The following is a 16,984-nucleotide window of genomic DNA, read 5'->3' on the forward strand; positions in this document are numbered from 1 at the left end:
CACTCGCGATTTTAAAAAAATGTCCAAAAAAAGAAAAATTGATCTGGAAGGGCGGATGTTTCAGGAGAAATGGAAAGAGAAGTATTTCTTCAGTGAGGTCAATGGCAAGCCGGTATGTTTAATCTGCTCACAAGCCGTGGCAGTGCAAAAAGAATACAACATTAAACGGCACTATGACATACATGCAGAGAAATATGATAAATACACTGGACAGCTCCGAACGGAAAAAGCTAATGCTTTAGCATCCGCTTTAAAAAAAAAACAATCAATGTTCACAAAAAGAGCAGGGACTGATGAAGCTGTAAAGGCCAGCTATTTGATTGCCAATGAAATCGCAGCGGCATCAAAGCCATTTTCAGAGGGAGAATTCGTCAAGAAGTGTATGGTAAAGGCAGCGGAGCTTGTGCGTCCTGAGAAAAAACAGGCTTTTGCCAGTATTAGCTTGTCAAGAAATACTATGGCTGAAAGAATTGAGGACCTTGCAAGAGACTTGAACCGTCAGCTGAAAGACAAAGTTAAGACATTCATTGCTTTCTCTGTAGCACTCGATGAGAGTACTGACGTTAACGACATAGCTCAACTGGGGTTATTTATTCGTGGAGTTGATGAATCTTTGAACATCACTGAAGAATTTGTTGAGCTGGTTCCAATGACAGACACAACTACCTCCAACGACATTTATGCCAGCCTCATTGGTGCTCTGGATAGACTGGAAGTTGACTGGAGTCGCGCTGTTAGTGTGGCAACGGATGGCGCTCCATCCATGGTCGGGAAAAAGGCAGGCGTTGTGACAAAATTAAAAGAGAAAATTCAAAAAGAGAACCCAACCCAAAAATTCAGGAATTTTCATTGTATTTTACACCAGGAAGCGTTGTGTAGCAAAACCCTAAAGATGGACAATATTATGAGTGTGGTAATAAAAACTGTTAATTTCATCAGAGCAAAGGGGCTCAACCATCGGCAATTTGAGGCCTTTTTATCTAACAAAAATATTCCCCGCAGTCTACCCTACCACACCGAAGTTCGCTGGTTGAGCAGGGGAGCCGTGCTCAAACGTTTCTTTGAACTGCGCTCAGAAATCAGTCAGTTCATGAAAGATAAGGGAAAACCGGTGACTGAGCTGGATGACCCCGAGTGGGTTCGTGACCTTACTTTTATGGTGGACGTAACCGAGCACTTAAATGTGCTCAATGCTAAGATGCAAGGCTGCAACAAAATCGTAAATGAATATTACGATTGCATTCGCGCGTTTGAGATGAAACTAGATCTGTGGGCGACACAGCTTTCCCAAGGTAACCCAGCTCATTTTCCCTTTTTAAAATCTGTGTACACCACTCACGGCAAAGACAACATGGACAAATACAAAGAAAAAATTGTTGGTCTTCAGAAGGAGTTTCAGAATCGGTTCCAGATCTTTAATGAACTTGAGAAGGAATTCGCTGTCTTCCGTTCACCGTTTACTGCGAGCGCAACGGATGTACCGGAGGAACTCCAAATGGAACTAATCGAACTGCAGTGCAACACAGCTTTGAAGGACAAATTCGCAACAGTCACTGTGGATTTATTTTACCAAAACCTCGGACCGACGTTCCCCAAAATGACTGGTTTTGCATCCAAAATCCTCAGCATGTTCGGGACGACATATCTCTGCGAGCAGGCATTTTCTGTAATGAACATTAACAAGTCCAACCTGCGCTCTCGACTCACACACAGACATCTAAATGACATTATGAGAGTGGCAACGGCTCAAAAACTGGTTGCTGACGTTGATGCACTGGTCGAAGAAAAGAGAAGTCAGGTGTCAGGAAGCAGGAGTTAAAAGCATTATGCGTACCTGTGTATACTTGCGTATGTCACCTCATCTAGATTTTTATTTGTTAAAGGAAAGTTCTCATTTGTAGTGTATAGTTAATGTTCATATCTAAAGTGAATGATATTTTTTTTCATTTGCATTAACAATAAAGAATTTATTTTTGTATATGATTTTTTCTAAACTATTGAGTTGTTAAAGGCAGTTTTTTTAAATTGTGAAGTGTTTTTCTAGTTTGTAAATTATATTGTAGCCATTAGCTTCATATTTAATGTAACTGTCTGTACACAGAGTCTGCAGCATTTTTTATTTCTTATTTTATCATTACTAAAAAGTATCTGACAGGTAATATTCATGTTCAAAGGAAAGGGTTTTGCTTGCCATTACTTGCCATTGTTTTTTCCCCAAAAAGGAATAAGAGTGTTAATGAACAGTTTCTGAGGACTTGTTAAATGCAGTTTTACAGAATATAGTGTATTTGTTGTAATTTGATGCACTATGATTAAAAAATAATAATAATAAATTCGGCCCGCACATGGTCACATTTCTTCTCATCCGGCCCTCACCCTAAAATGAGTTTGACACCCCTGATCTAGAACTTTCTCAAACTGACAAAGGTGGCATCCTGTGACAGCACCACGCTTGAATTCACTGAGCTCTTCAGAATGACCCATTCTTTCACAAATGTCTGTAAACCTGACTGCGTGGCTAGGTGTTTAATTTTAAACACGTATGGCAATGGGTTTGAATGAAACACCTGAATTCAATGATTAAGAGGTGTGTCCCAATACTTTTGTCCATATAGTGCATAATGAATGTCTAAATACAAATTTTTATTTTATTCATTACAAATAAGCATAACTCACAGTAAAAGTATTACCTTGATTAGCACTTTTTATTTTTTCCTTTCATACAAATGTTTATTTTTTCCAAAAAAAAAAAAAGATGAAAAATAGCTGGTTACTCAACAATTATGTACTACTACAATTGCAATACGAAAACCAACATACATTATTTCAGTTTGAAAACTAGGTTTATCGTTCAGAAAATTAATTCAATATATATAGGATTACTGGTGTGGAAAGGAAATCATACTATGAAAACAGTTTTAAAGAACAGAGGATGAGCATATGTAAGAATTTTTAATTCCTCAGTCCTAAGATTCCTCCAAAACTGTAAAAACCACTTCAACTGTTAAAACCGTGTCCTCAGACCTGTTTGGTCTTGTTTTGTTCTTTAATACAGTGGAATGTTTGTGTTCTTCTTAGCTATACAGAATGGAGCTTGATCGCAGTGTAAGTCTCAGAATATTTACATATCCAACAAGAAGGAGATTTGCTGCTGTAAATATTTCCTGGTGAGCATTTAAGTTCACACACTGAAAAATCTGGTCTAGATGGGCTTTCTGTTGTAGGACCTGATGTGGTTGTTGAAGGGTTGGTGTTGTTGCCTCAGTTGCAGGGTTTGAATCCGGCTTTGTGTGTATGTAACGTATCGCTTTTTTCCTCCATTTACAGCCTCGATGCATGCAGTTTGAGCAGTCAGTGCCTCTAAATTCATCCCTGTGTGTTCTTGATGTTACTTCTCCTGATGGATAAGTGAATGATAAATTTTAAAGTGCGAATCTGCAAGAAGTCTGCAATGAGGCCCGGCGGACGACAGAGGAGTTTCCAGCTCAGGGAGATGCGGTGCTGTTGCTTGGCACCTCCTGCCGATTCTTCTCAATCACCTCTCTGAGGCCTTCAGTGAAGTGGAGGTTGGCTCCAATGATGATGAACCCCTAAGAAAAAAAGAAAAGAGGTGAGTATGCTGCAACCACTACAGAAATATTGACAGGAAACGGACATGCAACACTATCAGCTATGCATGGAATCTGCAATCTGCAGTCACATTTTCCAGGATTTTTACTCAACCTTCCTTGACATGACTCTGTGACTGGAAGCAAGTGCCCCACAGAAATAAAAACTTAACCAACTGATATTTCATCTCCATATATTTCTGAAAGTGAATGGAAAATTCCTGTGGTCCAAGCTCACCTCAGCCCTGGAATTAGGAAATTGTAGTAGGACATAAATGAATCATTCCAGCACTGGCATGAACTTCTACTGGACAACAGATGGCGTTAAACTTACATTGTGATACTCCACCACCTCCTCAATGAAGTCCATCCCTTCTGGAAGCGGGATCTGAACTCCTTTCTTCGTTCGATCTTAAACACAAGTTATGCTTCTGCTTATATTACCATGGACACCACATAAAAGCACATTAGCAAGTGCATACAGAGGGGGCTTGGGGCGGCAGCCTGCTGCTTCAGGGCAGGGGATTCGGATCCAAACTTTGCTCTGGGTGGAGTTTGCATGCTCTCCCAGTCTAACATGTGTACTGATACCCCGACCAGGCTGTACCCCTGCCCTGTGCTGCCTGGGCGGGCCCCTACCCAGGTATAGGGGTCAGGATAACATGCACAGAGGTGATCTCCTTTGCAGCAAGGTGAGGTGTGACTGACAGTGATAAACACACTTACTGTTGATGATGGGTACTATTGAAAGCTGTAGCATTGCCTTCAAGGGGCCCTGCAGGGGGATGAGCTGAAATAGACAGAATAAATGCCACATTAGACCTCTGGAGGTTACCCCTCAGTCAAAATAGTAAGAAAATATGTAAACAAAAGAATCCTACTGCTAATGATTCCAGAGCAGACTGGTTGGAGTAGATTTTAAACCTGAGAAAACATGTCATTATGGCTTATTTCTGTTGAACAAGCAAGCAAACAAAACAGGTATGTAATGATCCATGGTGTTTGCGTTTCCATACTTTCTCAGATCCATCTGAAGAGCCAGCCTCTTGCCCTTCATCGAAACCTTGGCATTTAGCTTGGTTTCCTGCAAGATGCAGAACAAAAATAAAGTTATAAAGTAATGTTCCACTGAAATTCATTATTTCTGAGCACCAGGTAATGACTGTGGACTGTATTTTTAGTCCACTAGATCAGCAAGGCAGTAAGCAGATCTCACTATGGTCAGTAAGGCCACAGTCATCAAGGGGGTAAGCAGATCTCACCATGGTCAGTAAGGTCACAGTCATCACTGGGGTAAGCAGATCTCACCATGGTCAGTAAGGTCACAATCATCACTGTGGTAAGCAGATCTCACCATGTTCAGTAAGGTCACAGTCATCACTGGGGTAAGCAGACCTCACCATGGTCAGTAAGGCCACAGTCATCACTGGGATAAGCAGATCTCACCATGGTCAGTAAGGTCACAGTCATCACTGTGGTAAGCAGATCTCACCATGGTCAGTAAGGTCACAGTCATCACTGGGGTAAGCAGATCTCACCATGGTCAGTAAGGTCACAGTCATCACTGGGGTAAGCAGATCTCACCATGGTCAGTAAGGTCACAGTCATCACTGTGGTAAGCAGATCTCACCATGGTCAGTAAGGTCACAGTCATCACTGTGGTAAGCAGATCTCACCATGGTCAGTAAGGTCACAGTCATCACTGGGGTAAGCAGATCTCACCATGGTCAGTAAGGTCACAGTCATCACTGTGGTAAGCAGATCTCACCATGGTCAGTAAGGTCACAGTCATCACTGGGGTAAGCAGATCTCACCATGGTCAGTAAGGTCACAATCATCACTGTGGTAAGCAGATCTCACCATGTTCAGTAAGGTCACAGTCATCACTGGGGTAAGCAGACCTCACCATGGTCAGTAAGGCCACAGTCATCACTGGGATAAGCAGATCTCACCATGGTCAGTAAGGTCACAGTCATCACTGTGGTAAGCAGATCTCACCATGGTCAGTAAGGTCACAGTCATCACTGGGGTAAGCAGATCTCACCATGGTCAGTAAGGCCACAGTCATCACTGGGATAAGCAGATCTCACCATGGTCAGTAAGGTCACAGTCATCACTGTGGTAAGCAGATCTCACCATGGTCAGTAAGGTCACAGTCATCACTGGGGTAAGCAGATCTCACCATGGTCAGTAAGGTCACAGTCATCACTGTGGTAAGCAGATCTCACCATGGTCAGTAAGGTCACAGTCATCACTGGGGTAAGCAGATCTCACCATGGTCAGTAAGGTCACAGTCATCACTGGGGTAAGCAGATCTCACCATGGTCAGTAAGGTCACAGTCATCACTGTGGTAAGCAGATCTCACCATGGTCAGTAAGGTCACAGTCATCACTGTGGTAAGCAGATCTCACCATGGTCAGTAAGGTCACAGTCATCACTGGGGTAAGCAGATCTCACCATGGTCAGTAAGGTCACAGTCATCACTGTGGTAAGCAGATCTCACCATGGTCAGTAAGGTCACAGTCATCACTGGGGTAAGCAGATCTCACCATGGTCAGTAAGGTCACAGTCATCACTGTGGTAAGCAGATCTCACCATGTTCAGTAAGGTCACAGTCATCACTGGGGTAAGTAGATCTCACCATGTTCAGTAAGGCCACAGTCATCACTGGGGTAAGCAGATCTCACCATGTTCAGTAAGGCCACAGTCATCACTGGGGTAAGCAGATCTCACCATGTTCAGTAAGGCCACAGTCATCACTGGGGTAAGCAGATCTCACCATGTTCAGTAAGGTCACAGTCATCACTGTAGTAAGCAGATCTCACCATGGTCAGGAAGGTCACAGTCATCACTGGGGTAAGCAGATCTCACCATGGTCAGTAAGGTCACAGTCATCACTGGGGTAAGCAGATCTCACCATGGTCAGTAAGGTCACAGTCATCACTTTGGTAAGCAGATCTCACCATGGTCAGTAAGGTCACAGTCATCACTGTGGTAAGCAGATCTCACCATGGTCAGTAAGGTCACAGTCATCACTGGGGTAAGCAGATCTCACCATGTTCAGTAAGGCCACAGTCATCACTTTGGTAAGCAGATCTCACCATGGTCAGTAAGACCACAGTCATCACTGGGGTAAGTAGATCTCACCATGTTCAGTAAGGCCACAGTCATCACTGGGGTAAGCAGATCTCACCATGTTCAGTAAGGCCACAGTCATCACTGTGGTAAGCAGATCTCACCATGTTCAGTAAGGCCACAGTCATCACTGGGGTAAGCAGATCTCACCATGTTCAGTAAGGCCACAGTCATTACTGGGGTAAGCAGATCTCACCATGTTCAGTAAGGCCACAGTCATCACTTTGGTAAGCAGATCTCACCATGGTCAGTAAGATCACAGTCATCACTGTGGTAAGCAGATCTCACCATGTTCAGTAAGGTCACAGTCATCACTGGGGTAAGCAGATCTCACCATGGTCAGTAAGGTCACAGTCATCACTGTGGTAAGCAGATCTCACCATGTTCAGTAAGGTCACAGTCATCACTGGGGTAAGCAGATCTCACCATGGTCAGTAAGGTCACAGTCATCACTTTGGTAAGCAGATCTCACCATGGTCAGTAAGGTCACAGTCATCACTGTGGTAAGCAGATCTCACCATGGTCAGTAAGGTCACAGTCATCACTGGGGTAAGCAGATCTCACCATGTTCAGTAAGGCCACAGTCATCACTGGGGTAAGCAGATCTCACCATGGTCAGTAAGGCCACAGTCATCAAGGGGGTAAGCAGATCTCACCATGGTCAGTAAGACCACAGTCATCACTGGGGTAAGTAGATCTCACCATGTTCAGTAAGGCCACAGTCATCACTGGGGTAAGCAGATCTCACCATGTTCAGTAAGGCCACAGTCATCACTGGGGTAAGCAGATCTCACCATGTTCAGTAAGGTCACAGTCATCACTGGGGTAAGCAGATCTCACCATGTTCAGTAAGGCCACAGTCATCACTGGGGTAAGCAGATCTCACCATGGTCAGTAAGGCCACAGTCATCACTGGGGTAAGCAGATCTCACCATGGTCAGTAAGGCCACAGTCATCACTGGGGTAAGCAGATCTCACCATGTTCAGTAAGGTCACAGTCATCACTGGGGTAAGTAGATCTCACCATGTTCAGTAAGGCCACAGTCATCACTGGGGTAAGCAGATCTCACCATGTTCAGTAAGACCACAGTCATCACTGGGGTAAGCAGATCTCACCATGTTCAGTAAGGACACAGTCATTACTGGGGTAAGCAGATCTCACCATGTTCAGTAAGGCCACAGTCATCACTTTGGTAAGCAGATCTCACCATGGTCAGTAAGATCACAGTCATCACTGTGGTAAGCAGATCTCACCATGTTCAGTAAGGTCACAGTCATCACTGGGGTAAGCAGATCTCACCATGGTCAGTAAGGTCACAGTCATCACTGTGGTAAGCAGATCTCACCATGTTCAGTAAGGTCACAGTCATCACTGGGGTAAGCAGATCTCACCATGGTCAGTAAGGTCACAGTCATCACTTTGGTAAGCAGATCTCACCATGGTCAGTAAGGTCACAGTCATCACTGTGGTAAGCAGATCTCACCATGGTCAGTAAGGTCACAGTCATCACTGGGGTAAGCAGATCTCACCATGTTCAGTAAGGCCACAGTCATCACTGGGGTAAGCAGATCTCACCATGGTCAGTAAGGCCACAGTCATCAAGGGGGTAAGCAGATCTCACCATGGTCAGTAAGACCACAGTCATCACTGGGGTAAGTAGATCTCACCATGTTCAGTAAGGCCACAGTCATCACTGTGGTAAGCAGATCTCACCATGGTCAGTAAGGTCACAGTCATCACTGTGGTAAGCAGATCTCACCATGGTCAGTAAGGTCACAGTCATCACTGGGGTAAGCAGATCTCACCATGGTCAGTAAGGCCACAGTCATCACTGGGGTAAGCAGATCTCACCATGGTCATGCTGCTGAGCTGCACAGGGAGCTGCCCGGGAGGCAGCACTATCACGGTGACCACAGAGGTGACGGCCACGCTGGCCCCCGATGTCCTGATGACGCAGTGTGGAGCACTGGTCACCTCTAGGTGCAAGGAGATGGGGGCCTCTACCAGAGCAGGGTTCTTTTAAAGAGATACATTAATAAGACATGTTTGAACAAGGCAGAAGAGAAACACATCAGTACATTTCTCCTAGACGGTCAAAGGAAAATCTCCACACTGAGTTTCCTATAGATCAGTGTTTCCCAACCCAGTCCTGAGGGACCCACAGCTGGTCCACGTTTTTGCTCCCTCCGAGCTCCCTGCCAGACAGTCCATGTTTTTGCAAAAATGTGGACTGTCTGTGGGTCCCTGAAGACCAGATTGGGAGACACTGCTATAGATGCCCAAAGCAGCTGTCCTCAAATTCACGGTGTGTGCTCACCAGCATGAATATCGTGCCGAAATAGGTTGTCCTCAGTAGCATCTCCAGGTCCTTTGGCATCTGAAATCATAAATAATTTTGTCTTATTAGAATAATTATTGAAACAGCTTGGACTGTAAATGGCAACAAACCTTTATTTAAAAAACCAGCATACAAATAAATGACTTTGCATTTAATGAAAATAATGACCAATTAGACAGAAACCACTAAAAATAACAAAAATAAACAGAAGACATTTCTGACAATTAAGCTATAATTATGAACAATTACATACAAAGTCTAAAGTATATATTAAGTAAGTATGAAACAGGAAAAATAACATTTAATATCCTAAACCTTTGCATTTAAGATGAGGTTAGTACAAATAAAGTATAAGATGTGGCCTTAGAATGGACAGTATTATTTCACATTATGCTATATTGTGTTTCTCCAGGATTAAATACATTCTATTTAGAAAATGTTTTCAAAATAGCAATAAAGAACCATGCAGGCTGGTAAATACCCACCTTCTCATTGGCGATGACCATCTTGAAAACTCCAGCTTTGAAGTAGGCGTACATCCCACTGTCAAAGAAGTACTCAGACAGGGCCAGGTAGACCATGCGGTCATACTCCCTGACCACTGGGTAGACAGCGTAGTTCACCAGTGTGTCGCTCACGTTGTGGAGCTCGAAGAACATTCCCTGCACAGGAGGTGGGGAGGCCTCTTTCAGAAGATCATCTCTCTTTGCTGATTGCATATATGCTGTACATACGATATTCTGCAATACATTTATGACCTGCCACATAGGCGGCATGATGCTCTGTGGATTAGGCCTCTGAACCCATCATTGGAAGGTCACTGGTTAAAATCCGAGGGTCGACAGAATGATTTCACTCCTGGGTCCTTGAGGAAGGCCCTTAACCCCAATTGCTCCATGGACTGGCTTCCCGCGATTTTTCAAAAGAACGTCACTTTGTATAAAGGCCACTAATAAATAAATCAATATGAACGCAACACACCCTGAAATCCATGTCAAGGTTATTGGCTGTCACAAGCGGATCACTCAGAAGGGAGTAGTCAACACCTACGTACTTGTCTACAGTTGTCCGAACTGAAAAACAACAGGGATTAAATTACATCGAGCAGATACAAATCCTCTTAAAGATCTCAATAGCAAAATCAGGGAAAATAATGCCTTTTGATGTTATGTTTAAGTGCAAAGTGTTGACAAGAGTATGAACTGTACTGTAAAAACTTACCCAGCAACATTAAAATGTAATCCTAAATGCTCTAGGGCACAGGTGTCAGACTCCAGTCCTGGGGGGCCAGAGCCCTGCACATTTTTGGGTTTCCCCTCGTTTAACACACCTGATTCAACTTCTTGTGCTAATTACCACACAGCTGTTGAGCCGAATCATTTGTGGTGGAACAGGGAAAGAACTAAGCTACACAGGGCTCCGGCCCCTCAGGACTGGAGTTTGACACCCCTGCTCTAGGGAATTGTTTTGGATGTTGAATCAACTTTTTTTGCAGGAATGATGTCATTTTGAAACAGGACTTTTTTGAACTCTTACCTGGAACTGTATCCAACAAGGAGTTCATCAATTCTAAACCAGCATGATTCAGAGTTGGGCAGATCTGAGATACAGAAGTCTTCAGAACCAAGAACTGTACTCTTTTCATTAATAATGCTATATCCTCCTGAGACCCCACCCATTCATTTATGTCCATTGTAGTGGACATTTTATATTTGCATCTGTCTTTTCACTGATGTTGGGAAACTTATTTATTCCTGTTGTACACTAAAGAGGACATGCTGTGAAATTAAAAATAAAAATACATTTGAAAAAATCTAAAATTGTAAGATGTCTTATTTTCTCCAAAGACAAATAACCTAAAACTGAAGGACACTTTTTTCCTTGGTCTCAGGAGGATATTTGTTGATTATATATTATTAACAAATATAATACCAATGTTACCATAGTAAATCAAGTAAGGAAATGTGAATGTAAGTGTCATACACAGTTAGTACTGGCCTTACCTGCTGGTTTAAGATGAGGCGCATGGCTGTTGTCAGAAAGGTACCCAAAAAGTCATATACCCTCCTAAGCAAACAAAGGAAATGACACAATACCCAGAAGTCAGATAGAAGATAAAAAGTTGTGATCTATTTTCTATACAGAAACTGTTTTATGAAGAAAAAATGGAGCTCATGGTAACTTGGTAAGTAATATAGTAAGTTTACTCCTCACTGTCAGTCCAACTCCTATCTGCTTATCCTGAGTCAGGTCAGAGGGGCCTGCAGCCTGTCTCTAGTAGCAAACAGAGGTAGACACTTCAAATTCAGAAAGTAAAAATCCAGACCAAGACTTTGTTTCAACCAATCAGTTGAGTACTGTGTGACTGTGACTCTTTATATGCAACTGGTTTGGATTTTTACTTTCTGGACCTGCAATTTCCACCTCTGGTAGCAAAGGACCCAAGTCTGGGGTACAGCTTGAACAGGATAGCAATCCATCACATGCCTACATACACACATTATGGGCCATTTAGCAATGGCAAGTAGCCTGACTCCATGTCTACAGAGGATACTTGGAGCAAACCCATTAAATATAAGTGGAAACTTGGCCAGGCTGGAACATTAACTTCAGCTCTGGAGTTAAGAGACAACAGTGCAACCCACTGAACCTCCTACTTGTGTTACTGTAAACATATTTACACACACTGATTTTGACTGCTATGAATATTATTACCTTTTTCTTTGTTTATGTTTGGAATGGCTTTCTTTTGCTTGTAAGATGATCATGGTACATGTAACATGCTTGGCATTAATCAATCTAGTCCTTCAGTAAAGTTATGCCTTCTATATCTGGCATCTTTAAGCCTGATCTGGAAATTTCCAGTGATCAGATTTATAGCGATATAAGTAACATGGGAGGATGTTTGTTTACCCTAGGGTGCCACTAAATTTGGCGCGCATTTTTCCCACGCTGGCATCACATGAGATGTTGGAGATCTTGAGGCGACCGTACATGTCCTTGTTCAAGTGCAGGGCTGTGTGGATGTTCACGTCTTCTGCTGAGGCATTGATGACCCCCTCATCATGTCTTAGAGACATAACATATTCATATTTTAGATCATGACTTGTTCCTGATTCTCCATTAGTGGTGTAAGACCATAATCTTGGGTCTTAGTCCTTGTTTTTATTACATATACCAAAGTCCCCCGATATTGTTAAAAATAAAATTAGCGCACTAATCCAAAGTGAGACGTCATGATTAGACTCACAATAACCAGTACTGGATCTGTCGCTGGAAGCTCAGAGAAATGGAAGAATTGTGGACCTCAAAGACCAGACCAACATCTGGCTGGAACCGTAGGTCTACGAAGGTGAATTTCAGTTCATTGATCTTCACACTGTGAGGGAATTATGGGACATAACTCACCAATGCAATCTTCTGCTGCTGGACTCAGTGTACAGAGACAGAGATGCTAGAGGAGTTTGATGGTCTATAACCAACGACTGGAGACTTACTCTTGAATTTTGTACTGGAAGACACCGTCCTTGCCCTGCAGATCCGGAATGGTGATGTTCCCCAGTTCTTCCTTCACAAACTTCTGGATCTCGGATTTCACTGCAGTAAGCCCAGAAGGTGGGGGGGGGGGGGGGGGGGGAAGGGACATGGAAAAGGAGAGGGAGGTGGAGATGTTAACAGGAGAGGTAGGTGGAGATGATAAGACATAAAGGGTTTGGAGAATAGAGCCAAAGAATGATGTCAGTGAAAACATCAATCCACTTAGAGACTGATAATGCCTGGTGCTGGTGCCTTACACATCTCAAGCCCTTTGGATGTAATCCGAATCTTGCAGCCAGGTGGCTCTGCCAGCATCATAGTTATGTGTGACATCAGTAAGAGGACAGCCAGTCTACAGGGGAACATGGTGTCTCTGAGCCTGAAAAACAGAGACAAATAAACAAGTAAGAATGCCTGCGGACGACTTCCAGCCTGCAAAACATGGATAGGTTTATATGTGTTTTTATGGGACTTTGAAAAAAAACTTAATTAAAAATCCAGTTACAAGCTGTCACAAATTATTGATTATAATAAATCTACTGAATGCATTCCTTTTAAGAGACAATAAACAGTTCAGCCAAATTATCACTCAAATGTATCATAAAACGTATTGGAATAGAAGGCATCAGGATTACTTGGCAGAATTCTCTGCTGTGATATATTTGCAGGTGCTGCTTAAGTCTCATATTTTAAAAATACGGAACTGAATGACCCTCTGCTTTGATCACAACTCGCACAGTCATTATTCAGTTATATGCATATAAATCTTTCACATTCAGCCGGAAACACGTGACTCACACGTTCCAGCACAGTTTCAGCACGAGATTAATGCAGAGAATTCACACCATTGGCTCCTTTGCAAGAACTGGCCACACAAACACATACTCCCTTTAGACAGGACAAGTCCCCATTTTTTGGGTAATCAATGAATATTTCTGCATGTATTACAATAGCATTAGCTTTGATTAGTGGTGATACTCAAATCTTCCTGTTTTACTTGTACACTCTGTTGACAGAGCAGCAAACTTGTTTTTCTACTGCTTAAGTTAGATGCTACTATTGATGTTGTCTGTTTACCAATCGGTGTCATGGCCAGGGAGCCAGAATCCTGGAGAGAAATCAATCTCCCATCATAGCAGTGGCTGCTGTGTTCAAGTCCCCTTATGCCATTGATCCAAAACGTTGTGAAAAAAGAAGCCCCTTGCTTGCCTCTGCAGGAGTGCAACTGACAGTCTCTGGTCTTCACTGGCTCTGGGCCTGGGCTCCATCTTTTGCTGCTTTCTGCTGAGCTGCTGGCTCTTTGTCTCCTGCAGCAGCAGAGCTTGTAGGCCTGATTGCTATGGTAACCCTTACCAGTATAACTGAGGAGCAGGGGGGGAGTGGGCTTATTTTGATGACCCTGGGAGTTTTTTTGTAATGCAGTTCTCTGTTCGCACCCCCAACCCCCTTTATTACCTTCTTGAACAAAAGAAACAAACCTATAGAAATGAATATTGCCGCAGGCCTTTAGAACAAAACAAAACTAAACAAGAGAACAAAACTCTTCCCTTTCACTTCCAGTTCTCTTTTTAAACTTCAAACTCCCCAATCCAGCTCAACTGATTTGAATGGCGTCTTGGTTTAATCCAAATAACATCCCCTAAATCTCCCAAATTGTGAGGGAAATTGACACCGAGGTCTCAGCTGGAGGACAATCACAATGGGTTGTTGGCTTCAGGGCGCAGGGACAGCTGCACCCAACCCATGTAAAGTAAGCAAGTGACGACACAGCTGGTATGATGAGGTTAAGGATACATTTAATATCAGCAGATCAGCGTTTAGCTTCGGCACTCTGGTTTCATAAGAGTTCAAGTAAGTCGCCCCAAAGAGATACAGCGTGTACTAATGCCTGTTATTTCCAGGAATCTGCACTCCATGTAGCGATGTTGTGGAATACAACATCCAAGAAGAATGTGTTCTGGTAAACAGTTTCAGGAAGCTGTATAACAGCACATAAGACTTTTATAGGTTTTTATTTAAGTTATACATATTTTATGTTTTCAAATTAATTGTGTCTGCCCTTCTTCTGATTACTATTTAACATTTCACCTTCATAGTTAAGTTCCAGGTTTATATGGTAATGCTTTTGGTAAATGGTGAATAGCATTCCTGTTGTGAATATTACCATTAACCAGGCTTTACGTGTTTAATCTTCATCTACATGCTTTATTTTTTATGCCAGATGAAGCTTCCAGAAACACATATCCGTTAACATTTGGCAACAAACATCCTGGCATAAACGTTCCCAAATAAAAATTGTTTATATGCAGAAAGTTTCAGTGTGTAAGTATTTTGGTGCTGTGCAGCATAGAAAACACACTTCATTGTTCCTTTAAAGGGGAAAAATGATCAATGCATAAACTATTAAACAATTCCGAGCTTAAAATACTGGGATATTTTCCCAGTTATGCTTTTATCCCTATTGGTTGTAAAATGGACCAAAAAAGAATTCAGTTATCTTTTTATCGTTGTTCAAAAACAAATTTTAAAAAAGGTTATTTACTTCATGGATAATAATCACTATAAATATAAATAACTGTAACCTTCTACATTATTATTTATAAAACACATCAGTTGTACTATATCATTTACACTGAAGAAATTGTGTATTTATTAAACAGAATAGACATACAGTATATTGATAGGCCTACAATTAACATGCAAAGCAAATTCACTTAACTTGTTGACGCAATATAGCTTACTTACCGGCAGATGGCACTACTCTACCGACATGCAAGTTTGCAAACGCACAAAAAAAATCATCTGTGAATTTTTATTCTGGTCTTATTAAAACGTTATGCCTTATACGTAAACTTTGGTCAAGACTAGTTAAGAGGTTAACAAGTAAAACTTTCAAAAATGTTAATACTACAAAAAAAAACATCCATATAAAAACAGTTCACAGTACTCAATCAAAAAGTAACAAATATGTAAAATTTAACAAAATCCACTGGGCCTATCAGGCCAGACCATTACAAATAAATCTACAGAATCACCCAATATTAAATGAAAACAGCTTTCAAGTTTCCTTGTTACATGCAGTTTAATTTCTCATGTTTAATCACAAGTTACCATACAACCTTGTTACTCTTTCTGGACAAGAGGGCTTCGGAACAACATTCTGCTGTAACCTTTGTTAGATGTGTCTGGCTTCACTTAGCAGCCGAAACGAAGGCAACTTATTTATTCAAAATAATTATATTATTCCAAAAATAAACACTAAATGGCGCTAACTGTAACTTACCGTTGCCTGTGCCATCGTGGAGGCTAGAAGGCTGTTTTTTCCGAGTTTCAGCTACAAACACCAAGCCTAAAGTACATTTAAGTGCTGTTGCTTACCTTTGTGCAGAATTTCAGCAACAGTGTGAGATATTCTATTGGCTCACTAGAGTTACTCAATAAAATGAAATACTTACAGCTATTGCAGAAAAAGTTGGCGAGGTTTGAGAACTTATTTCCAGTCCTCCTGGTTCATTGACCCTTCAGTGACTTCAGAAGGATGGTTTGACTCGCTCTGGCTCACCTCTTTCTCTCAGTCTCCCAAGAGATTAAGTACTTATATAAGCAGCTGGGAACACAAAGGGGTGTAGCCCAACGCCGAGGTCGCGTGACTCTGTGGTCAATATAATGACAGCATTTGACTTTACTAGCTAGCACGTACAGCTCAGCACTCACACAGCGCTGCATCATGATGAAAAAAAAGATGTAAATCCTTACAAAAAGCTTTGATTTAAATTACTTATGAACCTACCGGCCCCTTAAAAAAAAGTTTCTGACAATTTTCCCCCATGTGCAACAGCCTGTGCAGTAGTGCAAAATTTTAAATCTTTTATTTGCAAACTTGAATTAGATAACATTAATTGGGAATGGTTATCATGATATCAATAAAGGTTGAAAGATACAAATAATTATACATCAAATAGGTCAATCAAACCAACTACATTATTTATTGTGAGAAATAAAAATATGTAATCAAATAATAAATACATGGGTTTTGTGTGTGTCTGAAAATGGTTAAGGAAATAAGTAATAATCACATATATCAATTTCAGAACTTTGCCCTGGAAAAGACTAAACTGTCCACTTATACTTGGGGGAAAAAAATAAAAGATTGTGTTGGTTTTTGAAGTATTACCAGGAAAGACAACCACATGACTTAGAGGACCTTTACCACAACTTAAGATTACTACTTACTTCTTTTTTTACTAGAAATTCAACACAGATCTTTAATTTGCGTGCAAGAGGACATGTCGCTTAAAAAATACCTTTTGAAAATCTGCTTGTACAACCACAAGCACGTGACTTCTTGGCAATGTGGTATGGTG

The 16,984-nt window shown here is 41.8% G+C and overlaps 2 protein-coding genes across 4 annotated transcripts; one reads left to right on the plus strand and one right to left on the minus strand.

The window, feature by feature from the left end:
• The first annotated feature begins 457 nt into the window (after positions 1-457).
• LOC111835897 (general transcription factor II-I repeat domain-containing protein 2-like) lies at positions 458-2,193 on the plus strand. Its single transcript, XM_023796665.2, has one exon. The coding sequence runs from the start codon at positions 458-460 to the stop codon at positions 1,817-1,819; it is 1,362 nt and encodes a 453-aa protein (XP_023652433.2). The 3' UTR covers positions 1,820-2,193.
• A 493-nt stretch (positions 2,194-2,686) lies between these two features.
• On the minus strand, positions 2,687-16,230 carry pltp (phospholipid transfer protein). 3 transcript variants are annotated; one of them, XM_023796592.2, is made up of 16 exons: positions 15,999-16,230; positions 12,878-12,999; positions 12,581-12,680; positions 12,334-12,462; positions 11,997-12,152; positions 11,087-11,150; positions 10,620-10,683; positions 10,065-10,156; positions 9,569-9,745; positions 9,063-9,122; positions 8,597-8,761; positions 4,625-4,692; positions 4,490-4,532; positions 4,335-4,398; positions 3,943-4,019; positions 2,687-3,590 (listed from the first exon to the last, which is right to left on the minus strand). In XM_023796592.2, the coding sequence occupies exons 2-16, from the start codon at positions 12,984-12,986 to the stop codon at positions 3,486-3,488; spliced, it is 1,473 nt and encodes a 490-aa protein (XP_023652360.2). In that variant the 5' UTR covers positions 12,987-12,999; positions 15,999-16,230; the 3' UTR covers positions 2,687-3,485. The 3 variants fall into 3 exon arrangements, with proteins under 3 accessions (XP_023652360.2, XP_023652358.2, XP_023652359.2); XM_023796590.2 differs by having other exon boundaries at positions 16,076-16,227; XM_023796591.2 differs by having other exon boundaries at positions 15,904-16,042.
• Positions 16,231-16,984: the final 754 nt, after the last annotated feature.

Source organism: Paramormyrops kingsleyae, chromosome 8, assembly GCF_048594095.1.
Source record: "Paramormyrops kingsleyae isolate MSU_618 chromosome 8, PKINGS_0.4, whole genome shotgun sequence".
In the NCBI taxonomy this organism is placed as follows: Eukaryota; Metazoa; Chordata; class Actinopteri; order Osteoglossiformes; family Mormyridae; genus Paramormyrops; species Paramormyrops kingsleyae.

What these genes read in the sequence shown, in the direction of transcription:
- LOC111835897 (XM_023796665.2), top strand. Translation starts at nt 458, where the DNA reads ATGGCTGAAAGAATTGAGGACCTTGCAAGAGACTTGAACCGTCAGCTG.
- pltp (XM_023796592.2), bottom strand. Translation starts at nt 12,986, where the DNA reads ATGTTCCCCTGTAGACTGGCTGTCCTCTTACTGATGTCACACATAACT. An exon ending in ATCCAAAGGGCTTGAGATGT is followed by an intron (nt 12,681 to 12,877) that starts GTAAGGCACCAG and finishes GGCTTACTGCAG; the next exon opens with TGAAATCCGAGATCCAGAAG. An exon ending in CTTCAGATGGATCTGAGAAA is followed by an intron (nt 4,533 to 4,624) that starts GTATGGAAACGC and finishes ATGTTTTCTCAG; the next exon opens with GTTTAAAATCTACTCCAACC.